The following is a 22,380-nucleotide window of genomic DNA, read 5'->3' on the forward strand; positions in this document are numbered from 1 at the left end:
GATGTTTTAGCAGAGCTGCTCCTACACCGTCCCGTGAAGCGTCGCACGAAATCTTGGTTTCCTTTTGAGCATCAACGATAGAAAGCACGGGAGTTGTGGCCAAATGTTGCGTTATGCTCTTCCACTCCCTAGGATGGTGTTCAGTCCACTGAAGAGCTGAGCGACACTTGATAAGATCCCTCAACAACACTGTTCGTTCAGACAGACGCGGCACAAGTTTTCCGAAGTAGTTTAGCGCTCCATGCATGCGTTGAACATTGTGCTTTCTTGTTGGTTCAGTAAATTCAATCATGCTGTTAACGAGCTGTGGATTCGGAAATATACCATTTGAGGTTATTATGTCACTAAGCAACTTGATTCCTGTCACGCCGAACAATTTTGTACATTAAAAGTTAAACCAGCTTTTTCGGTGGCTTTCAGGACAGCTACTAGGCGGTCGTCGTGCTCTTGCCGCGTTGAACCTGACACCAAAATGTGATCCATGTACACTAGTACGCCCGGTAGCATATCTAGAACTTGAGTCATTGTTAAAACAATTCTGGTGCTGACGATATTCCAAACCGTAGACGAAAAAACCGGTATCTGCCAAAAGGCGATGAGGAAGTACATATCTTCGAGGTTTGCTCATCCAAAGCTATCTGGGGCAAGCCAGATCTAGCATCCAGGCAGCTGAAGTACGTGGCACCCGCTGACATCGCTTCCAAGATTTCACGCTGATTGATCCAAACAGACTCGTAGACTACAATCTTGCTTCTTCACAAGTACCAGTCTGCGACCGGGTCAGTAAGTTCCTGTTCTCTCACGATGATTCCAGCCTTCATCATTCTTTCGAGCTCATTTTTAGAGGCTCGCTTAGTACCAAAGGAACACGACGAGCTGGTTGGACAACTGGTACTGCTCCAGGTTTCAGAACCATGTTTATAGGGCTGCTTCAAGCAACAAAGCCCTCGAAGACATGTCTAAAATCCTTCAGAAGACCATAAACAGAAGCCGCGTTCACAGCATCCGCAGTACGGTGAATCAGTCCCAAGGACTCACTGGCTTCTAGCCTAGTCTTCCTACAACATACAGCAAAGTGATGGGCACCTTGACACACACATGGATGCAAAATGAGTAATTACTCCCTTATTACATAGCATATTTTTCCAAATGCTGGACACTGCTTCGGTCTGGGCTGTCTGGTCTGAGAAACCGCTAGAAAAACAAAGGCCTCATGCCCTGATTTGGTCGTTACCTGGGCAAGACACGGCACGTTGCAGACCACGTGCATTTATTAGGATCTGTTTCGAGAGGGATAAGGAGAAAATCGTCACGGACTTGCCTTTCTGGTTTCATGGAGTGCAAGTGCGATGGAAACGACGGAAACAGCAATGATGCAACCGGCGTAGACGTAATACAGGTCAAGGATCCATACAATAATGCTGGCAATTTGGAACATGTAGAAGGGATGTAGAACCTGCAACAGAATGTAAAAAAAAATGTTTTCGGGATTTTGATCACTGGAGCTGCTTTAGAAAGAAAAAATTTGAGCGCACCTGGCGGAACAGAAGTGTCGTGTAGGGTTCCACTTCGAGCTCCAGGGTATTTCTTCCGTAGAGTAGCGACCTAAAGTGGGTTTTAGCCCAGTAGAAAATAGTCTTAGTGTTGCATTTTTTGTGCCCAAATAAAAATGGCAAAAAATGGGCTAAAATAACTGCGAGCACCGAAGCGATGGCCTTGTGGTAAAGCATCGGCCTCGCATTCGGGAGGTGCTGGGTTCGATCCCCAGTGCCACCGGGCACCCACCGGTTTCTTTAATGGTGAAAGATTTCCCCTTGCCTGGTGCTCGGCTCTTCTAGGGTGAGATGCTTGTGTCGATGCTGGGGTCTTAGACCCCAGTTGGCTTGACGGATGAGAGATAAGTTCCGCCGCCAAGCAACCCTATACCCACCTTGTGCGGTGGAAGCCCAAATTGTGATCCTCGTTTATTTGCAGCCGTGGCCTCGTGGTAGAGCACCCGCCTCGGCTTCGGGAGGTGGTGCGTTTGACTCTGGGTACCGACCGGTGTTCTCAAAATGGGTTCAAGCTTTCTAGGGTTGTATTGCTTAGGAAAGGAGCCTGCGCCTTCAAATCCCGTCACTGTGGGCAACGCGTCATAGGGACAAAGCGAACGGCATGCATACCGCACGAGGTGGATTTAGGGTTGCTTGATGGCGGAACGTATCTCTGATTCGTCAAGGCAACTCTGGTCTAAGAACCTCTTCCCACGCATCTCACCCTAGATGAGCCGAGCACAAGGGCTGGGGAAACCTTGTGCCCATTAAAGAAACCGGTGAGCATCCGGCGGCACTGGGGACCAAACTGAGTACCTCTCGAAAGCGAGGCGGATGTTCTACCACAAGGCCACCGCTTCTGTTTTTTTTTTTTTGCGCGCAATTCAGACAGCCGGAAGAACCGGACTGTGTGGTTAGCTGTCATACCCTGAAGTTTTTTCTCGGGAAGGAAGGATCGCTTACAGTAGCGTTTGAACCTAGAAGTCTTGAGACACGCTGGCTAGAGCGTACGAGCTTTCAGGTGAACACTCCACTTCGCAATGAAACAGTGCACCTCTGTAGGCTGAGTGTTCGTAACTGGGATTGCCCCCGAAAGGGCGCAGCGGGGTTTGCGGAGCCTCCCCCAAGCGCACACCCCTGCGGAAGCCGGTCGCCGGGCCGGGAGTGGCTTGTACCCATTTTTACCGGTGGGTGTCCGGCGTTGGGTTTCAACCTAACCACCTCCCGCAGCCGAAGCGGGCACCGAAACCACTAAGCCACGAGTAAACAATGGCGAACAGCGTGTACAAAGCGCGCAGAAGTGCTGCTGCGGCAAGCAACAGCCCGAAGACAGGATGAAGAACACGTGTCGCCTGTCTTGAGGCTGTTCCATCGACTCCAAAGGAGAGGCGCTGAATCGCTACGAAATACTCGATAATGGCGGAGAACCTGCGTCGGTGCTCATTGAGCAAGGTCAGTGACCATAATAATCACTGCGCCCAGCGAAGAGCAAAGGCCTTTCCACACATCACTGGTCCTGTGCCAGCTGCGGCCAACCTGTGCCTGAAAAGTTCTTTACCTTATCCGCCCACCTCACGTTCCATCGTTTCTACCGATCCCTGCTACGCTTTCCTTCTTTTCGAATCCATTCCGATATCCTTAGGGACCATCGGTTATATTGCCTTCGCATTACATCCCTTACCCGCGCCCAATTCTCCCTTTGGAGTATTCGTCTTGATTTCCCTGTTTCCTCGTCTTTTCGATTTTTTAAACTGTGCATAACTTCCGGAGGATTTTCGCTTAAAATGCGCGTCGCATGTGTCATCCCTGCTTTTCAGAAAGGTGACAGTCTCAACATTACCGAGTACAGGCCTATATCTATCGCACCAGTACTTGCTAAGGGTTTGAAACAGATTCTGTTCAAGCGATTATCTTCTTTTAGCGGCAAACACTATGTTATAACAAAAGCACAGTATGGTTTCAGAAAACATAAGAAGAGAACTTGCCCTCTCAGATAAAATGAAAAGAGTACATATTACTATTACTTGAAGATAAACCGTTGGTTGCTGGCATTTTCGTCGGTTTTACTCAGGCGTTCGATTACATTAGACATTCAATTTTGCTTAAAAAGTTATACCATTACGGCACCCCCGGGGTCTTCCCTTGAACTGAATAAAAAGTTACCTTTCGAATAGAACAGTCTGTTTCAGTAAATGACTTCACATCCAGCAAAACGAAAATATTGCGGATGTGCCACAAGGAAGCATCCTTGGCCCATTCCTTTTTAATACGTATATAAATGACGTCACCCATATTAGCTCCGGTCTTAAACTAGTCATATACGCGGATGATACGAGTATCTTTGTCTCGTCACCTTGTGAAGCTGACTGAATAGCGGAAGCAAATAAGGTGCTACAAAAACCTCATACCTGGACTAGCGCCAACCACCTACAAATAAACTCTAAAAACAAACGCGGTAATTCTTCATTCCAAGGGCAGACGCATTACTAATGACCATGTCATCATCTTAAAAAATAGATATTGTTTCATTTCTTAAAGTGCTCAGCGTTGGTTTTTCACCGAACCTGCAATGAGACTATCATGAGAATAACTTAATGCAGAAGTTAAGCTCTGTTACCGGAAAGCTTAATCACCAACGTTATTCACTTCCACAGTCAAACTAATGATTCACAATGCTTTATTTGTGTCCTCCCTATATGACTGCTATTTAGTCTGGGGCACCGCTACGGCGACCAGTTTATACAGGGGGTTAGATCTCCAAAAAAGAGTTTTACGTGTTATTGCAAATGTATTATACACAGAATCTTATGCCCTCGTCTCTAAACAATTTAACGTAACCAGATAACATGATTTATACCATTACATATTGTCGCGCCAGTACTATTTGAGCGAAAACCGCCTATCTCTCTTCTTTCAAACATATTAGGCTTGTCACAAAATAATCTAGCGTATCCCACAAAAGCACAGAACATTGGTAAGTTCCAAAATGTCGCACCAGCTGCAGTAGACAAATGCCACAAAATACGTTACCAAAGTTGCTTAATGAACACAATAGGTTAGGCATTGATATTCTGAAATTAACCCTCTCTGAGTTTAATTCAAAATCTGATTGTACAATCATGGGCGATTTTCTTCTTTGTATGCATATGTGTGTGTTTAGAATCTTCTGTTTTTTTCTGATACTTGTGCATGCTTGCGCGCTAATAATTTGATCTTCTTTGTTATCATTGGGCTGAAGTAAATTTTTTTCACCGTCTCTTCGTGTCCTAAGCCGGCACTGCATTGTTGGGGGCCAGGGGCGGCTCAAGCTGTCGTAGATTGGCTTTTTCCTTGGACTTCCATACATTCTGGCGTATGAATAAAAAAGAAAGCGTGAATGAATGACTAGGATGTCTTTCACTCGCGTGTCTCCACTTACACACTCTGTCCTGTTCTAGTCTCGTAACGATACACCAATCATTTTCCTTTCCATAGTTCGCGGCGTTGCCCTTAACGTAAGCAAAGCTCTTTCGTTATTCTCCACGTTTCCGTCTCATATGTGAGAAACGGTAAGATACGGCTTCTATGTATTTTTTTCTTGAGGGATATTGGCAAACAACCATTCATGATCTCAGAAAACCTACCGAATGCGCTCCGCTTTGTTCTTATTCGTCCCTTAGGTGGTTGTGCAGGCTAGTTGGTGTTATTTTGCTTCCGTTATTCCGAATGCGCTCACTACCTGCCCTAACTAGACGTATTCCCTTACCACTTCCAGAACTTCGCTACCAAATGTAAACTCCGGTAACCGTCCGAGACCGTTGAACATTACATTATTTTTCCGGATATTAATTTAGAGCAACTGTAGTGCTTGGCCTGTCTAAGTGATTGATCATGCTTTGCTGTCCATCTCCTGAGTGACAAAGAACGCGAATGCCATCACCATCTTATCGCAAATGAATAATGTATTCTCTAACCAAAAAGTGTTCCTATTCCGGGCCTTTAAATAGCTCCAGTACATAGGCGATGAATAGCGCTGTCCAGACGATGCCATCCTGTCACCCTTCTTTATTTATTTTTATTTATTTATGAATACTCTCAACCCTCATTTAAGGGTCATTACAGGAAGGGAAAATGAAGAAATAAAAAGCATATATACAGAACCATGAACAAGCCTGTTCGAGCATACAATACAAGAGAGCATAGAAACGCAACACAGTTCACACCACTGTAGAGCCACCTGCTATACAAAAACAAATCAGTCATTTGACAATCAGTTACGCGCACATCTACAGGAATCTCATGCCTAGACGGAATCCCCAAGTGCATTCAGAAATGCCGCTACACCTGTAGTCTCAGGAACGTGAGCGGGAGTTTATTCCAGTGCTCAATAGCATCGGGAAAGAATGAGCAGCGAAAGACGTTAGGTCGGTCAAGTGTGGCCGAATCGCTTTGTGGTGATGAAGGCTGGAGCTCAGTCTACCTGGGGGCTGCAGATAGTTTTCTCTATTTATGTTAATTTCACCATGAATGATTTGGTAAAGCATTTTCAATCTCTGCTTTTTGCGTCTTTTACGCCGCACGTCTATGAATCTTTTCTACTTCCGTTGAGAGAATCTTCTGGTGAGGAGACCATACTACAGATGCATATTCTAGGGATGGGCTTATGAGAGATTTGTATGTTTAATTTGCTTAATTGTAAGCTGTGTTTAATGGTAAGTAATGGTAATGGTAACTTTTTTCTGAATATATTGGGGATTGTGGTAGCTTTGCGGCTTTATAGAAACCTTAAAGTATATTTAATGTAAAGCTCTTCTACACTCTCATTCCGCAATGCGTACATGGTCGCTAAGATTTCGACTGGGTGAAATGCTCTCTCGTGTTCTATAAAGGCTACATATTGTCACCTAGTGGTGACTGCAGGCCGGAGAAGAAAGCAGTGAAAGTGGCTTCTAAACAAAACTGCTTATTTGGGTAGACTTGTGCCCACAATGGATTGAATCGCTCGACGGCGGCGTAGCAACAAGCGAGCACGGCGGCAGCCGAGCAGAATGCCTGCCGCTGTCAGGTGTGCTGAATTTAACGGTGGTAGCTAACTTTCGAGATACTTTAAGCGTAGAAAGCTGGGCTAATTGGTTCCTAGCGCTATTGTGAGGCATTCCAGCGGCTAAAAAGGCACGGACGAAGGTAGACGAGACAGGACGAACGCCGGACTTCAATTGAGGTTTATTCCACAAACAGGTATTATATACAAAGGAGGACGCAAAGAGAAGTAATCCGTGACAAGATAAAAACTCATTATCCATCAAATGCAAAAGGCACCAGTACCATGCCACTCATGTTTGCCACATCGGCGCACCTTCTATTTGTCGGCTACCTGGCTGAATCAACACGTTTGCTTTCAGGTAATCAATTTGTTTTTTGCGTAGTGCCACAGAAGGGCTGCTAACGCAGTTTTCTTTATCATTGATAATGCTGAACGCTTCAAAAATTTCTCGGTTCTTTTGAGTCTGAAACTTACGCATGACGCTTGTCCATTCTAAAAGCGCCTTGCATGCTGGTTTGTGTGAGCAACGGCGAATGTGGTCAGCTAGGTGAGCTCCGCCAGATAACGAATGAGCTGTCCGGCGATGCTCTAGCAAGCGTTCGTTGAGGCAGCGTCCCGTCTGTCAGATCTACCGTCTGCCACAGGTGAGGGTGATGCTGTATACCACCCCAACTTGACATTCAACAAGAGGTTTGGTGTGCTTAATTTTGCACGTAGGTCTCTGTTTGGCATAATTCACCAGCCGACCCAAGCTTTTACGGGGCCGAAAATACAACACGCACGCCACACTTGTTACCAACACTTTTTTTTTAGCCGCTGGAATGTCTCACAATAGTTTCGAGATACGGCATGCAAATGGGCTACAACATTCTGGAACAGCATAGAATCGGCTCCGCCTAGAAGCGATGAATAGAGACACATATGGTCGCGTTTTGCATCACAAACATTGCAATAAATTGGCGTGCCGGTAGCTTTCAAGAATGGACAAACATTGCAAAGATTCGCTGCAATGCTCCCCTCTCAAAGAAGCATTGACCCGATGCTTTAAAACAACTAAGGTGACTAGAAACAAATAAAACAGATTTGCAAAAATAAACACCGAGTGCGGAAACACAGCGTCCTTTAGCGCGCATAATAAGGCTTTAGAACGACGACATTGACAACCTCTGGTCGCATCGGCGTCGCTGGAATGGAGTCATTTTGTTAGGGCCGACTTCATAGTCCAATTCACTTAGGCAACGAAGAACCTTGTACGGGCCGAAATAGCGGCGCAAAAGCCTTTCGCTTAATCTGCGGCGGCGGCGGCGGCGGCGGCGGCGGCGGCGGCGGCGGCGGCGTCAGGACTGGTCCCGCTGCTGGTCTTTGATCCGTAATCGGGTAAATCTTTAGGCGTCTTCAGCGCATTGAAACTAGGCGGCGACGTCGACGTTATCTGCTTCGGTAACACTGTGCAGCATGGTGTCTAGCGTGATCATAGCCTCGCTGTCATGGAGAAGACTAAAAGTCTTCATCTTTGTGATCTCCTGCCCTGCGGTGCTGTATTCGAAGACTATGTAAGTCAGGATTACACCTCACGTCTTGTGTTTGACATTGACATACATAGCGAGGATGTCGGCGAAGGTTTTTTTCAGGCGCTTGGTGAGCCCGTTGGTCTCCGGATAGTATACAGTTGTCGTCCAGTGACTGTTTTGGCTTTAGTGCTGGGTGGTTTGCTCCAGTTACGGCAAGAATGCCGTTCCTCTGTCCTTGATGAGGGGGTATCGCAGAAGCATGAACTTGACAAAAAAAAGTGACTTCTGCTGTTGTTCCTGCCTTTTGGCGCAGTGCAGAAGGTCAGGTAGTCGGTGGCTATAAGGATTCACTTATTTCCAGACGTTGACTTCGGGAATGGGCCGAGTGAGTCCATGCCGATCTGCTCAAAAGGCCTCGAGAGGTGTACACTAGGGTTCAAAAATCTTGATGGTTCAGTGGGAAGTGTCTTTCGTCGCTGACCATTTCGGCAGGTTTGCACGTAATGTGCGACATCGGCCGACAGTAGGGGCCAGTAATACTTGTCCTGAATGCGGCAGGGGGTACGAGAAAACCCGAGATGTCCAGCTGTCGGCTCCTCGTGTGAAGCCAGAAGTACTTCTTCGCGCTGTCTTGCAGGTACAACAAGGAGGTATTCCATTTCGTTCGGTGCGCCGCTTTTCATCACGACGACCTGATTCTGTACACAGAACGAAGACCACCCTCGATTGAACAAGGCGGGTGGTAAAATACCTTTCCTTCCAAGAACTCGACGAGGCGTTTTAGGTCGGGGTCCGAACGTTGCTTCTGTGCAAAAGAGTTGGTGCCAGGAAGGCGTCTTGATCATCGTCCTGATGCTGGGTATCTACAGGGGGATATAGAGTTTTCTGAACGGGGACGTCGCCTAAGCCCACGATGCTTGAGTCGCTATGAACATCAGTCTTGGCGTTTTTATCAAAGTGCGCGAGGATCAGGGAAGACTGTAAAAGACGCAGAAGTTCGTTGAAGGCTTCCGCTTGCGGCGCTTCGCGTTTAAATGGCATGTCTGGCATTCTAAGTGGCGTCAGAGGCTCGCTGATGCGCGAAGAGTTCTTGAAAAATCGTTGGTAATACGCGCACAGTCCAATAAATCTGTGCACAGCTTTCTTATCGGCCGACGGCGAAAACAGTACGAGAGCAGCTGTTTTCTTCGGGTATGGGCGTGGTCGCACCTTGCTAACGATGTGGCCTCGAAACAGCAGCTTTTCATAGACAAACTGGCACTTCTCTGCTTTCTAAATTATGCTGTACGACTTCATTCCTTCTAGTACTGCTCTGAGCCGGTTCAGGTGTTCTTCAAAGTCCGAGGCGCAGACAACGACGTGATCGAAATATACCAGAAAAATTTTCCATTCACTTCAGGCCCGCCAGCACTGTATCCATTACGGGCTAAAACGTCGCCGGTGCAGAACAGAGACTAAATGGCATCAACTTTAACTCGAAGAGGCCGTCCGGAGTGATGAATGCCGTCTCTCACGATCTCTTTAATCGACCTCAGTTCACCAGTAGCCGCTCTTGAGGTCCATGGATGAGAAATACTTGCAGAGCCGGTCCAGTGTGTCGCCGATGCGGGGGAGCTGTAGGCGTCCTTCTTTGCGATGTTTTTCAAGCGGCGGTAATCAGCGCAGAATCGAAGTGCGCTGACTTTCTCACTAGAAGAAACGGTGCCGGCCAGCCGCTCTTTGAAGGCTCGTTGGCGTTGTCACGAAGCATTTCTTCTACATACTCCGGGATGGCTTGTCGTTCTTACGGCGACACAGGCTTTGGCGGAGAGGTCGGATGTGCTGGTCAGTTATAATGCAATGCTTGGCAATGAGCGTTTGTCGGACCTATGGAGTTGAGAACCACTCGCTGTAGCTTTGAAGGAGATTGCGGATCTGGTCTTGTCTGTTCCAGGCTGGGCTCGGTTTACTTGAAAATTGGGCGAGTTTTCTTGGTCAGGCGAATCTTCTGCGGAAGGGTCGCAGCGAGGAAAGAAGTCTCTCACGTCGAATATTTCGTCGAGGAAAGCAATCGTCGTTCCTCTGTTAACGTACCGGTATTCTTCGCAGAAGTTAGTCAGCAGTACATAGGCTTGTCCTTTGCGGGAATGTGCGATGCCTCTTGCGATGCCGATTCCTCGGTCGAGACGCAACTGCATGTTCCCCTCGAAAATTGATAGAGTGTTATTCGCTTACGTGGCGCCTTTGGTGACGGTGATACTTGAGCGGGGTGGGACGCACTTGTTCCTCCAGGACACTTATGTTGAATTCCAATGGCAGATCGGGACCAAGTTTTTCTGCTCGGTTTGGATCATGCAGTCGTATTCCAATGGTAAAATGGGAGCGCGAGTTGTATGTTCCAATGGCAGATCGGGATCGGGCGTAAATCCCGGATCGCTCCGTGGAGCAGCGATACTTGATCCGCCGAAATCGGCAGATTTGACCGGAACCTCGCGTGACGTTTTCTTTTCCTCCGCGTCTGCTTCCGGTCGCGACCGGCAGCAGCCGCTTCGTTCCTGTCGTCGCTACGTGGTGAGCCGGGCGAGCCGGGACAGCCGGGCACTTTCCAGTCAACAGTGGACGGCAATGATCTTGCTTCGAGCCGTGCGGCACTAATTTTGCTTCATGGAAGTGACAGTTCCGACTCGGGCACTGAAAGCTCAAAGTCCAGCAGTGAAGATTCGTCTGAAACGGACAGCGAGTGTGAAGCTGCCGCCGGCGTCAGAAAAATGCGCTAATATTCTTTGTTCGCGCTCATAACAAGCCCTGGAGTAGAGGAATGTAACAAATGAATCTTTTTTGAGGATCGTTGGCCAATACCGAGTTGCTGGTAGTAGTGATAACTGCGATACAAGCAAATTTTTTCCTGATGCCCAGTGCGGCTGGCCTGCTGTCTGCTAGCTCCGCTGCTGGAGGCGTCGCAGAAATCGATCATGTCTTTATTTTATTATGAGACGAGGAACACAGTAAAACGGTGGCGCGAGTAGCACCTTTACTACAGCGCTGGCCAGTTTCGAAGCGCCCTCAGCTGCGGCATCGATGAAAAACAGTTAGGTTTAGCGACGACTACGGCAGCCAGGGAGAAACGTTGTCCGGGGTGCAGCGCAGTTCGTCGCTCGGTGTGTCCGCGGGCAGCGACGTTGTCGAAAGCTCGACTGTCTCGCTGATTGGTTCAGCGGCTTGCGTCTCGCAGTCGCAAGGCTGGAAAATCGAGCAGCGAGCGACTTGCCTGCGCGTCGTCCACCACTTCTTTCGTGAACGGTAGGGACAGGCTCACTGGCTCTCCGAAGACCGCGGCCGCATACTCGCGTGTTCACGGGGAGTGGACCATCCTGTACATACGCTTTGGTTTTGGCTTTACATTCCGGCCTCCGTACTGCCTCCTTTTTGTTTCGCCGAGACGGCGTCTGTCAACGCAGAGACCGCGCCTCGCGCAACTCCTGTCGCACTCGAACACGAACGATGTGACTGCAGCTGCTATTGAGTGATGTGTTTGGGAAGGGGGGAAGGGGGCCGACACTGAGTCAGGCATTAATTCGCCTTTATATCTGCCTCCTAGGCACCTATTACTGCTGCCTGAATAAAATGACTTTTACTTTGAAAAAAAGCTAGCAGTAGGGACCCTACTAGCAGGGCGTCCGCTCCGACGGCGCGCCTAGTTTCCGCGGCTCGCCGCTGCGACGCTGGCGTCGCGCTCCCGAGGGAGCACTGGCATTCCAATCGCAAAATGGGAGGTGGCGAAGCTGCGCGCTCCGACGCGCTCCGTACGCGATCCTACGGAGCGGTCTCGATCTGCCATTGGAATTCAGCATAAGTGCAACGTGATGTTCCGGAGTTCTCATCGACGGGATGGCCTCGTCCGTGAAAAGTGTGATCAGCTTGGATCGCAGGTCGATGACAGCCTGATGCGCATTAAGAAAATCCATGCCCGAGATCACCTCGCGGGAACACTGCCGTAGCACAACGAAGGCCGCATAATTGGCGGTTACTCGCGCATTGGCGGTTACTCGCGCTGCGCATTGTCCAGATGGCGTAATGAGGTGGCCTCCTGCAATGCGAATTTATGGACCATCCCAAGCGGTCGTTTATTTTCTCAGTTGCGCTGCGAATGCTTCATTCATCACCGGCTAATTGACTCCTCTCTCGACTGGTAACGTAACCTTCCGGCCATCAATAGGAACTTCTATGCCCGATGTCCTTTCTCTCATTGCTCATCGTCCACGGCGTTGAGTCACGGATTCTTCTGGTATGTGAATCGTGGGTGGTTCTTGTTGTCGGGGCTTTGCTGGTTGGCGGAGTTATTCTGAAGGTCATCCGATCGCGTTGTGGCCGAACTCGTGTTTGCATTGTCGTAGCTAGCGGGGCCATTCCAGAGTCTTCGGCGTGTCAGTCGTGAGCAGCCTCTCCTCCAGACTGACGTTTGTGTTGTTTCTTCCTTTTGTTCTTTCGTGTGTTTTGCGCTGTACCACCCACAGTAACATCCAGAGTTTGCTGTATTTAGTTTCCCCTACGCGGGCTTGTAGACCTTCTTCGTACCGCGGCTGCGTAACTGCGGCGCGGTGACGCAAAGCGCGAGGCTGACGGCGATGGTGAGTGCGAAATGTGGTTCGCCGCATACTCCTATCGACGCAGATACTTGTCGATTTCTTGAGGACGTTGGCCGAAGCGTGGTCGTGGTGCTTCAACGGCAAAGCCACGAAGACTCATGAGTTGGCACGGGCAATGACAAAGAATACGATCTGCTTCACCGCAATGGAAGCAGAGCGTGCGGTTGTCTTAAGTCCTCCAAGCGTCGCATTTCCTGGGTCCTGAGCGCCGTTTGTTGATTGGGGGTGGGGGCAGGGGGCGGCGTTCGCGAACAGCTGGTTCATGTCGAAGAGGCGGGATTAGGCTGTTTCATTGAGGCTGAGGACAGCGAACTGCAGCGGCGTAGGTCAAGGCTGGAGCTTCAGCTGGAAGTGCCGATGACGGGAAGCTAAGCGCACGGTGCACTTCTTCGCGGACTATTTCCTTAAGGGTCGCTACTTGATTAACACCGTTTTTTGGGCTAGTTACTGCATACTTTGGTGCTTACTGGTGCCTCTCTTAATTGGAAAATTAAAAGAGGAATTCCGTAAGGAGTTCGTGAAGCTTAAGGAGGAGTTTTAAATAGAGGTAAAGATGTTACTTGAATCTTCCGAACGCGGCCTGCGGAATGAAGTCCGCGAGGTCAAAAAGGAGCAGATGGAACTGACTCATAGCACTGAGTATATGCGGAAGGACATAGAAGAACTAGAGAAAAAATTGCAGCTAGAAGTGGAGAAAAACTCGAAACTAATGATCGAAAATCGGGAGCTCAACTCTCGATGTGCTTCCATGGAAAGAAAGTCTCGAGATCTTGAGATACGGCTTGTTCAATGTGAACATACTCCAGAAACCACAACATCGAAAGTCAAGGTGTCCCAGAGAATGAGGAAGAAAATGTCACTCTGATTCTGTCAACACTTAGTGATGCAGTCATAGAACCAATTACAGACTTGGATGTTGAGGCCTGCCACCGCGTTACCACTCGCAACTCCGGCAAATCTAACATTGTTGTTAGGTTCAAATCGAAAGCCAAGCGTGATGATATGCTGCAGAAATAAAAAAAAGATTCGGCTGACTGTCGAGGATGTTGGACTAGAAGGCACGGCTTCAAGCTCTATCAACGAACACCTAACGCCCGAAAACAAAAACCTTCTTCGAGCTGCAATAGCAAAGAAAAAAAAGGAGACTGGAAGTACGTGTGGACAAGAAATGGGGCTATTTACGCATGCAAAACTGATGGATCCAATGTCATTCGCCTGTATCTGCACTATGATTTGTCAAAAATGGAATAGTAACTGGTCGCTCAGCAGATTTTTTTTTTATTTATTTATTTCAACATACTGCAGGCCAGCGTTGGCCCAAGCAGGAGGGGCATAAGAAAACACAAATTACAACACCACGTGAAAACATTTCATGTCACACACAGCAAAAATGGAACTTAAAAGATGAACATAGCAACGACAAAGAGAAATACATGCTTAAAATTTAATACACGAGAGTCACTTCCTTTTTACTGAAGCAGAAATGTTTTTAGCGCCTGTTCTACGTCAGGAGAGTTAAAAATCGATTCAGGGAGTGCGTTCAAATCTGTTATTGTTTGAGGGAAGAAACTGTGCTTAAATGAGTTTGTTTTAGCGAAAAGAGGCCGTAAGGAGTGCTCCCTAGTATGGCGGGTCCTTCGAGCAGTGGAATGCTTGATGAATGAAGGGGGAGAAATGTTAAGCTTGCCTGAGATAATTTTATGAAGGAAAGAAATACGGTTAAGTTTTCTGCGTGTACGAAGCAACGGAATGCTATTGTCTTTCATGAGCTGTGTTGGTGTGTCAGATCTTCTATATTTATTAAAAATGAAACGTACTGCCTTCCTTTGGATGACCTCTAGTTGATAAATATGTTTCTTGGTGTGCGGGTCCCAAATTTCAGAAGAGTATTCAAGTTTGGACCTGACAAAAGTTTTGTAAGCCAGAAGCTCTGGGAGTGTGTTTTAATTTCCGTCTCAAGAAACACAGCTGAGAAAAAGCGGCTGAACAGATCTCAGAAATATGAGTGCCCCAGGTTAATCGGTTGTTAAGAGTAATTCCTAGATATTTGTACTGTGAGACCTCTCGGATGTGACTGTGGTGAAGGCAATATTGGTAATTACTAACATTTTTTTCTCGTCACTCGCAGAAGCGCACTCTTATCAATGTTTAAATCCATGTCCCATTCTTCACACCAGTGACATATTTTGAGCAAAGAATCTTGAAGCAATTGATGATCTGCAATTGAGGTTATTTTTTTATATACAGCGCTGTCATCCGCAAACAACCTTATTGGCACAGACGGAGGAATGATGTCTATTAAATCATTTATATATATTAAAAACAGCAAAGGTCCTAACACACTGCCCTGAGGAACACCGGAAGTAACAGGAAGCGATTCAGAAAGAGTACCATTCACATCAACACACTGAGTTCTACCGCTTAAGTAAGCTCTGACCCATTCAACCAGATACAACGGAATAAGATGCAATAAGATGCATCTTTTTTTTTCCGTTCCTTAGACTATTATGGAAGAGACGCCCCTTTTCACACCATGGGAGTTCAACTGCTCTCTAAGAAACAATAAGCGCGGTAAATCTTTGCAAATACTACACTTGAACATGCAGTGTGCTTTAAATAAGACGGATCATTTGAACAGTTTTTTGTCAAGGCGTAAGTGTAGTGTACCTTTGATGTAATCATGCTATCTGAAACATGGTATCGCTTCGATAGTGACGTTATTCGATTTGCAGGCTATAACACATTCTTTCGTAACCGAAGCTCAAAACGTGGTGGGGGCGTCGCCCTTTTAGTAAAAGAAAGCTATTCGTGCCATATCTTATCGGAACACAGTCTGAGTGACGAGAATATTGAAATGCTTACAGTCCAATCTAGCCGTCAAGCATTTACCGTCGTTTACCGCCCACAAGGCAATATGAATGAGTTCCTTCGTGTTTTTGAAAAAGAAACCGCTTTTTTGTCGGATAATTTCTTATCTTGTATAGGAGGTGATTTTAATATAGACATGGATGTTAACAGTCCTGCACAACAAGAATTCACAATATTGCTTCAAGCCGCTATCCCCCAGAACGTTATGCATAGCCCAACACGCATAACTTCCACTTCATCTACCATCTGCGGAATTTGCGGTCCTGGAATTGTTTCTAATGCACGACAATATTTTCGTCCTTTAGCTGACGGAGGATCCGCTGCCCTGCGTCGACGAGAACCACAACTCTACCTGCCCCGTACGGCAGACATATCGCTTGCCACGATCGCCACGTGCCATCATCTGCACTGCTCACCTGGATAGCGCTACTACTTCCGTCACCGCCCGCAACGCGCCGCCCGGCTATAAGAAGACTGACCATCAACCACAAAGCGGGATTTGCGGCCTTGAAATTGCTTCTAATGCACGGCAATATTTTCGTCTTTTAGGTGTGTGTGAATTTGTAAAGGAAAGTGTATATTCGACTATCTTTGGCTGCAAATCCTAACTGAAGTGTACACCTGTGTACTGTTAGCTGTCAACTGATGGGAGTCGACATTTGCACCTACTGCGCTCGAATAGGTGTTTTTGCTGCACGCTGTAGAGTAACTGAAACGTGCTCCGCTGTCTGTGCTTCGACCTGGAAACGTCACTGTCCACCTGTGCTTGGGCGGCCGTATAACTCCGGTTCTTTTTTGTCTAGCCTACCTGTTGTTAACTGCGGGATATGTTGAAACAAATCCGGGCTGTGATAAGGTAGCCCTAGTTCTAACTATTGTTCAAGAAATGGCATCTTCCAATGAAAAGTTTCGCAATGACACTTTAGGAAAATTGAAAGATGTTCACTTGAGTGTTACGGAAATCAAAACGGCGCCTTTCTAAGTTAGAAGACAGCTCTGATACTGTCAGCAATTCTTGCATGGAAGTCAATAACCTGGATGTGATCTTAAAAGAATCTTAGGGTCAATTCAAAAGCATAAAATTAAAACAGATGGAACAATCAAGCCGAGTTCTTGACGACCTGAATAACAGAATGCTTCGAAATAACCTACTTTTCAAAGGCATACCTTGGAAGCCATCAGAAACGTGGAAAGATACAGAAAAATGTGTCACCGAATTTGTGTCGAAACACTTAGCAATTTATGCAGGCGAAGTAGTGCGTGCACACAGATTAGGGGAAGAAAAATCTGACTACGTTCGTCCCATGATTGCTAAATTTCTAAATATCAAGGATGAAAGCAACATACTTTAATAATAAGTATTTTAATAAGTATTTCTGCGAGGTGTTTTCAGAATTAGATGAATATGAAATAAAAGCAGCGGCTGCACCAGAGGAGGGTATTGAAGTGACTCGAGAGGGTGTCCTGGCGATGCTCTTGAAACTGGACACTAAAAATCTGCTGGACCCGATGGTCTTCCGAATGTATTTTTGAGGCGATACGCAGAACAAATATCAGGTTGCCTAACAGACATCTTTAAACTATCATTAGCATGCGGAAAACTTCCTTCAGATTGGAAAATAGCACGTGTGGTTCCTGTATATAAAAAAGGTGATCGATTGTCAGTTTCAAATTATAGGCCTGTTTCCGTAACATGCAGTTGCTGTAAGATGTTGGAGCACATTGTAGCCGGCTACCTGCGAAAGTTCCTGAGTGATCATAATCTTCTGTCTGATTGTCAACACGGGTTTAGGCAGGGGTTATCAACAGTTACTCAGACTGTTCTGGCTGTGCACGACTTTGCGCGGGTGCTTGATATGTCCGGACAAACGGACGTGGTTTGCTTTGATTTTAGCCAGGCCTTGGTAAGGTTACTTAAGCGAAAAAAAAGCGCACAAGAGAAGACGGGACAAGCGAGGAGACACAGACAAGCGCTAACTTTCAACAGACGGTTTATTGCAAAATCGGGAGCATATATACACATGTCCAGAAAGGCAACAAAGAACAGGATCGAAGATAACACACACCCCCTCGACAGCCATCTGCTGTCGAGGAGGGTTTAAACATGCAAGTTGCACGTTTGCAGGGCGCGGGCTATCCGACCCACGTGATAGCTTCGGTTGCTGAATGCTTGCATCGCAAGAGGAAGGAAGCTTCTCGCCTGAGTCATGAACAAAGAGCAGAGGACAGGAAAAAGAAAAAGGATAGAGGAGGCAAAGAAAAGTTGGCGGTGATACCTTACATGCATAAGGTATCACACAACCTCAAGAAGGTTGGTCAGCGGTCTCATGTTAAGGTTGTGTTCACGGCCCCTGAGAGGCTGGGGAGATTGTGCAGGATGAGTTTCCCGGTCAAAATGCGTAGACCCGACTGTACTATCAGACATAGGCAGACCTTCGTCCATTGTCGGCTGGGGGTAGTCTACAAGATCCCCTAGTCCTGCGGTAGATTCTACATCGGGCAAACGGCCAGATGCCTCAACGTTCGCCTAAAAGAGCATGCGAAGAAAGTCAGAGGTGGTGTCGACGGGCATCTGGCTTTGCATTGTAAGACATGGGACTGTGACCCTCCTTGCCGTCCAATTTTTGAAGATACTGTAATCTTGTACCATCACCGCGACCAACTTACCAGGAAGATTGTTGAAGCGTCGAACATCGTGCGTTTTGGACCGGATTGTGTCAGTGAACCTTCCGTTAATTTGTCGAAAAAAGAGCTTGCATATCTGGCACGATAAGCAGATGGCTGTCGTGGGGGTGTGTGTTATCTTCGATCCTGTTCTTTGTTGCCGTTCTGGACATGTGTATATATGCTCCCGATTTTGCAATAAACCGTCTGTTGAAAGTTAGCGCTTGTCTGTGTCTCCTCGCTTGTCCCGTCTTCTTTTGTGCGCTATTTTTTCCCTTAAGTATGTCATACCAACATGCCCAAGCCTTATCTCTTCTTGGTAAGGTGCCACATGGCAAACTTCTCTATAAGATGGAATGTATGGGTGTGAATTTTTATCATTCAGTGGATCCAAGCCTACCTTACAGACAGGCGGCAATATGTGGAAATTAATAAGACCGCTTCAAGTGTTGTTAGTGTTCAATCAGGCGTTCCCCAGGGAAGTGTGCTTGGGCCATTGTTGTTTTTAATATATGTCAATGATTTAGTTGCGGTTGTACCTGAAGATGTTTTTGTTAAGTTATTCCCAGACGACTGTGTTTTGTTTAAACAAATTTCATCCGAACATGACAACAGCTCTATACAAAAAGCAGTTTTTGCCATTGAAGAATGGTGGCTTAAATGGGCTATGGAACTTAATAGTGAAAAAACTGTTGTCTTACGTATAACTAGAAAAAAGTCTCTAAGGTTGCTGCCTTACTTTATTCGCGGTAATATGATTTTGGAAGTCGAGAAATATAAATATTTAGGTGCAACACTTGACATTAAGTTAAAATGGTAGTCACACATTACTAATATTTCTACAGCCGCATTGAGAAAGTTATAGATTTTACGAAGAAAGCTAAAAACTGCCCCATGCACACACGAAAAAATTGGCTTACGAAACTTGCGTGCTGTCTTTACTTGAATATGCTTCAGTCGTGTGGGACCCGTACAAGAAAAAGGACATAATGGTCCTTGAAAAAGTCAGTAGGAAAGCGGTTAGGTTTATATACGGAAAATACAAAAGGGAACACTCTCCCTCGCAGTTAATGATGTCAAACAACATTCCTACGCTAGAAATCCGCCGAAAGATTAACAGATTGGTATTCTTGTTTAACAGTTTAACAGGTAAAAATAAGCTGAAGCTTCCGGAGTGCATTAAGCGTCCTCTAGTGAGAAGGACTCGGAGCGTTCATGAACATATCTTGCTCCCCTTTTGCCAAAACTAACAGTTTCAAATACAGTTTTTTCCCTAGAACAGTGCAAGATTGGAATTCGTTACCGGAATCTGTTTTTTCCTCGCAAAATTTTTTGATGCATTAAATCGTCTACTTACCTGCTAATATTGCTTATATGTATGTTTTTTATCCATGTGCTGCTAATATTGTATAAGCTTATTCTTTTTGTTTTATTCTTTTGGTATCCGTGTGCTGCTAATATTGAAAAATGTTATTCTTTCGGTTATGTAACAATGTAAGTCCACTCCTGCTTGGGCCAAGCAGTGGCCTGGAGTATTATGAAATAAATAAACAAATAAATAAATAAATAAATAAATAAATAAATACTGAAGAATGCATTCGAGCTGAAAGATGTTGAATCGCCTCGTGTGCGGATTGAGGAGGACTTCTCGCCCAGAATGCAATTCATTAGGAAGAAGATGAGAGACTGCTCGGACTAATCGGCAGCCTGAAGAAAAATACAAGCTCCTGTACGATAAGCTCCTCCTCAACAACACGATGTACTGCTTCGACAGCGTTACTAGCGAGGTAGCAGCTCTTCCGAAGCGCAATAACCCTCCCGAAAATGAGTGACTGAAAGGTGCACACCAGAGATCTTCTTCTTTGCCAGGTTTAATGTCAAACTTCCGTAGTTTATTTCATAAGCAAGATCATCTTTGTTCTTATGTGGAATCATGCTCGGCAGACCTTGTGCTCCGCACGGAAACTTGGTTATCCGCATACATTGCCGATTCTGAGCTATCTTTGTCAAGCCACTTCTCGATATTCCGGAAAGATCGAGTCATGTCACGTGGTGGCGAGGTGCGGCCGACCTTTCCACCTTTCCCTAATTAAAATTCCTTTCTCTCTCTCTCTCTAACTCGCAAGCGCATGTCATTCCTACAGATTCTTGCCTCGAGATTCTGTGGGTAGCACTACGCATATCCCCTGCTGCAACTTGTGCCCTCGGGGTCTGCTATCACCCGCCTGATTCACTGCAAGAATTTACCGAATATATATATGAATCCTTAAACATTGTACAAAATAAATTTCTGCTGTCACCAATAATCATGGCTGGCGAGTTCAGCTATCCAAATGTTGACTGGCGCAATGGGTGGCCCTTGGGTGGCACAAGGAAAGGTGAATGCCAGAATTTTCTCGACATCCTTTCCTTGTTCAACTTGCATCAAATTGTATCTTCTCCTACACGCGGTATCTTCTGTATCTTCTCCTAAACCCCCAAGGTGGTGTGGAGTAATTACTGAGTAATTACTTCCTTATTACAAATCTACTCCACCTTGGGGGATTCCACTAAACATTTGACCAACACTATTCCCACTTCGAGTTATGGATGAATTCGCTCTCGCCCTACCATGATCTTGCCGTCCCGGTTGGCTCAATTGGTAGAGCGACTGCTCCTGTGAAGCGGTGGTCCCGGGTTCGAACCCCGGACCAGGACGAATTTTTCTTTATCTACGAAGTTTCTGTGAAAGCTGTATAGCCTTCCTTTGTAGCCGTATGGCTGCGCTCGGGTGGACGTCAATGAGTAATTACTCCCTTATTACAAATCTACTCCACCTTGGGGGATTCCCCTAAACATTTGACCAACATTGTTCCCACTTCGAGTTATTGATCAATTCGCTCTCGCCCTACCATGATCTTGCCGTCCCGGTTAGCGCAATTGATAGAGCGATTGCTCCGGTAAAGCGGTGGTCCCGGGTTCGAACCCCGGACCAGGACAAATTTTTCTTTAACTACGAAGTTTCTGTGAAAGCTGTATAGCTTTCCTTTGGAGCCGTATGGCTGCGCTCGGGTGGACGTCAATGAGTAATTACTCCCTTATTACAAATCTATTTCACCTTGGGAGATTCCCCTAAACATTTGACCAAAACGCAGCTATTTCAATTAATTACCCATGTTCAGCATGCCATTCACTGTTCGTGCCAAATTGATGCGATAGTTATCGACTTCAGAAAGGCGTTTGATAAGGTTCCACATCAGCGCCTCATTAGAAAACTTGCATGCTTAAATACTGTAGCGTGCAACGCCAAAAAAGAACACCAGCGCAGAGAAGAAAAACCTGCGGCGGTGCCTCAGTGGTTCTAGCGCGCGCGCGAGAGCCAACTAGATTCTTCCTCTTTCAAAGTGATGATTCAACAGCGCAAACACACACAGACAAAGAAGGAGAGAATACACACAAGGAGACAGACACACAAGACACACCTTCTTGGTCTGTGTGTGTTTGCGCTGTTGAATCATCACTATGAATCTACACCAACTAGCCCAATCTGCAGTTCTTCTTCCTCTTATAGTGCATGCACTACTGCTGTCTCTTCGAAAGCATGTATCACTGCCCCCCTCTTCTGCGGCATCGACACGATGCGGCTAAGAGAGAAAAGTCAGCGAAAGGGTATAGCGCAGCTGCAGTGGACCGCAGTTCAGTCAGGTAGCCGGTCGTGGTAAGGCTTCATGCGAACAACGTGTACGACTTCAGTTCGGTGTCACCGGCGCGATGAACAAGCTGTCGGGGCGGGAGCAACTGCATAAGTCACATCCCTGATGCGGCGCACCACTTCGAAAGGGCCGAAGTATCGCCGCAGCAGCTTTTCAGAGAGCCCGCGGCGACGAATAGTATCAAAATCCACACAACGTCGCCGGGCGCATAACAGACGAAACGGCGCCCAAAGTTGCACCTAGCGGCGTCAGTCTCCTGCTGACGGTGGATTCGCAAGCGGGCCAGTTGACGCGCTTCCTCAGCACGCTGAGCAAAGGTATCTACGTCGAGGTCAGCGTCACAGTCGCAGTAAGGGTCGACGGGCAATATAGCATCCAACGGAGTGGTCACCTGGCGACCGAAGACAAGCTGAAAGGGGGTCAGTCGGGTTGTTTCCTGCAGGGCGGTGTTGCACGCAAACGTTA

General features: G+C 46.8%; 1 protein-coding gene across 7 annotated transcripts in view; it reads right to left on the reverse strand.

The window, feature by feature from the left end:
- The window catches only part of LOC149325704 (polyamine-transporting ATPase 13A3-like), a 783,814-nt gene that overhangs the window by 637,477 nt on the left and 123,957 nt on the right, over positions 1-22,380 (reverse strand). For 5 of the 7 annotated variants that reach the window (XM_089563628.1, XM_089563622.1, XM_089563623.1 and 2 more), the window contains 2 exons: positions 1,536-1,605; positions 1,322-1,456 (listed from right to left, as the gene is read on the reverse strand). The exons of the other annotated variants lie outside the window; for them this stretch is intronic. In XM_089563628.1, the coding sequence (XP_089419754.1) occupies positions 1,322-1,456; positions 1,536-1,605 (205 nt within the window). The remainder of the gene's footprint in view (positions 1-1,321; positions 1,457-1,535; positions 1,606-22,380) is intronic. 7 annotated transcript variants of the gene reach the window in all.

The sequence above is a fragment of the Amblyomma mixtum genome, chromosome 10, assembly GCF_055824585.1.
Source record: "Amblyomma mixtum isolate Tamu chromosome 10, ASM5582458v1, whole genome shotgun sequence".
NCBI lineage: Eukaryota > Metazoa > Arthropoda > Arachnida > Ixodida > Ixodidae > Amblyomma > Amblyomma mixtum.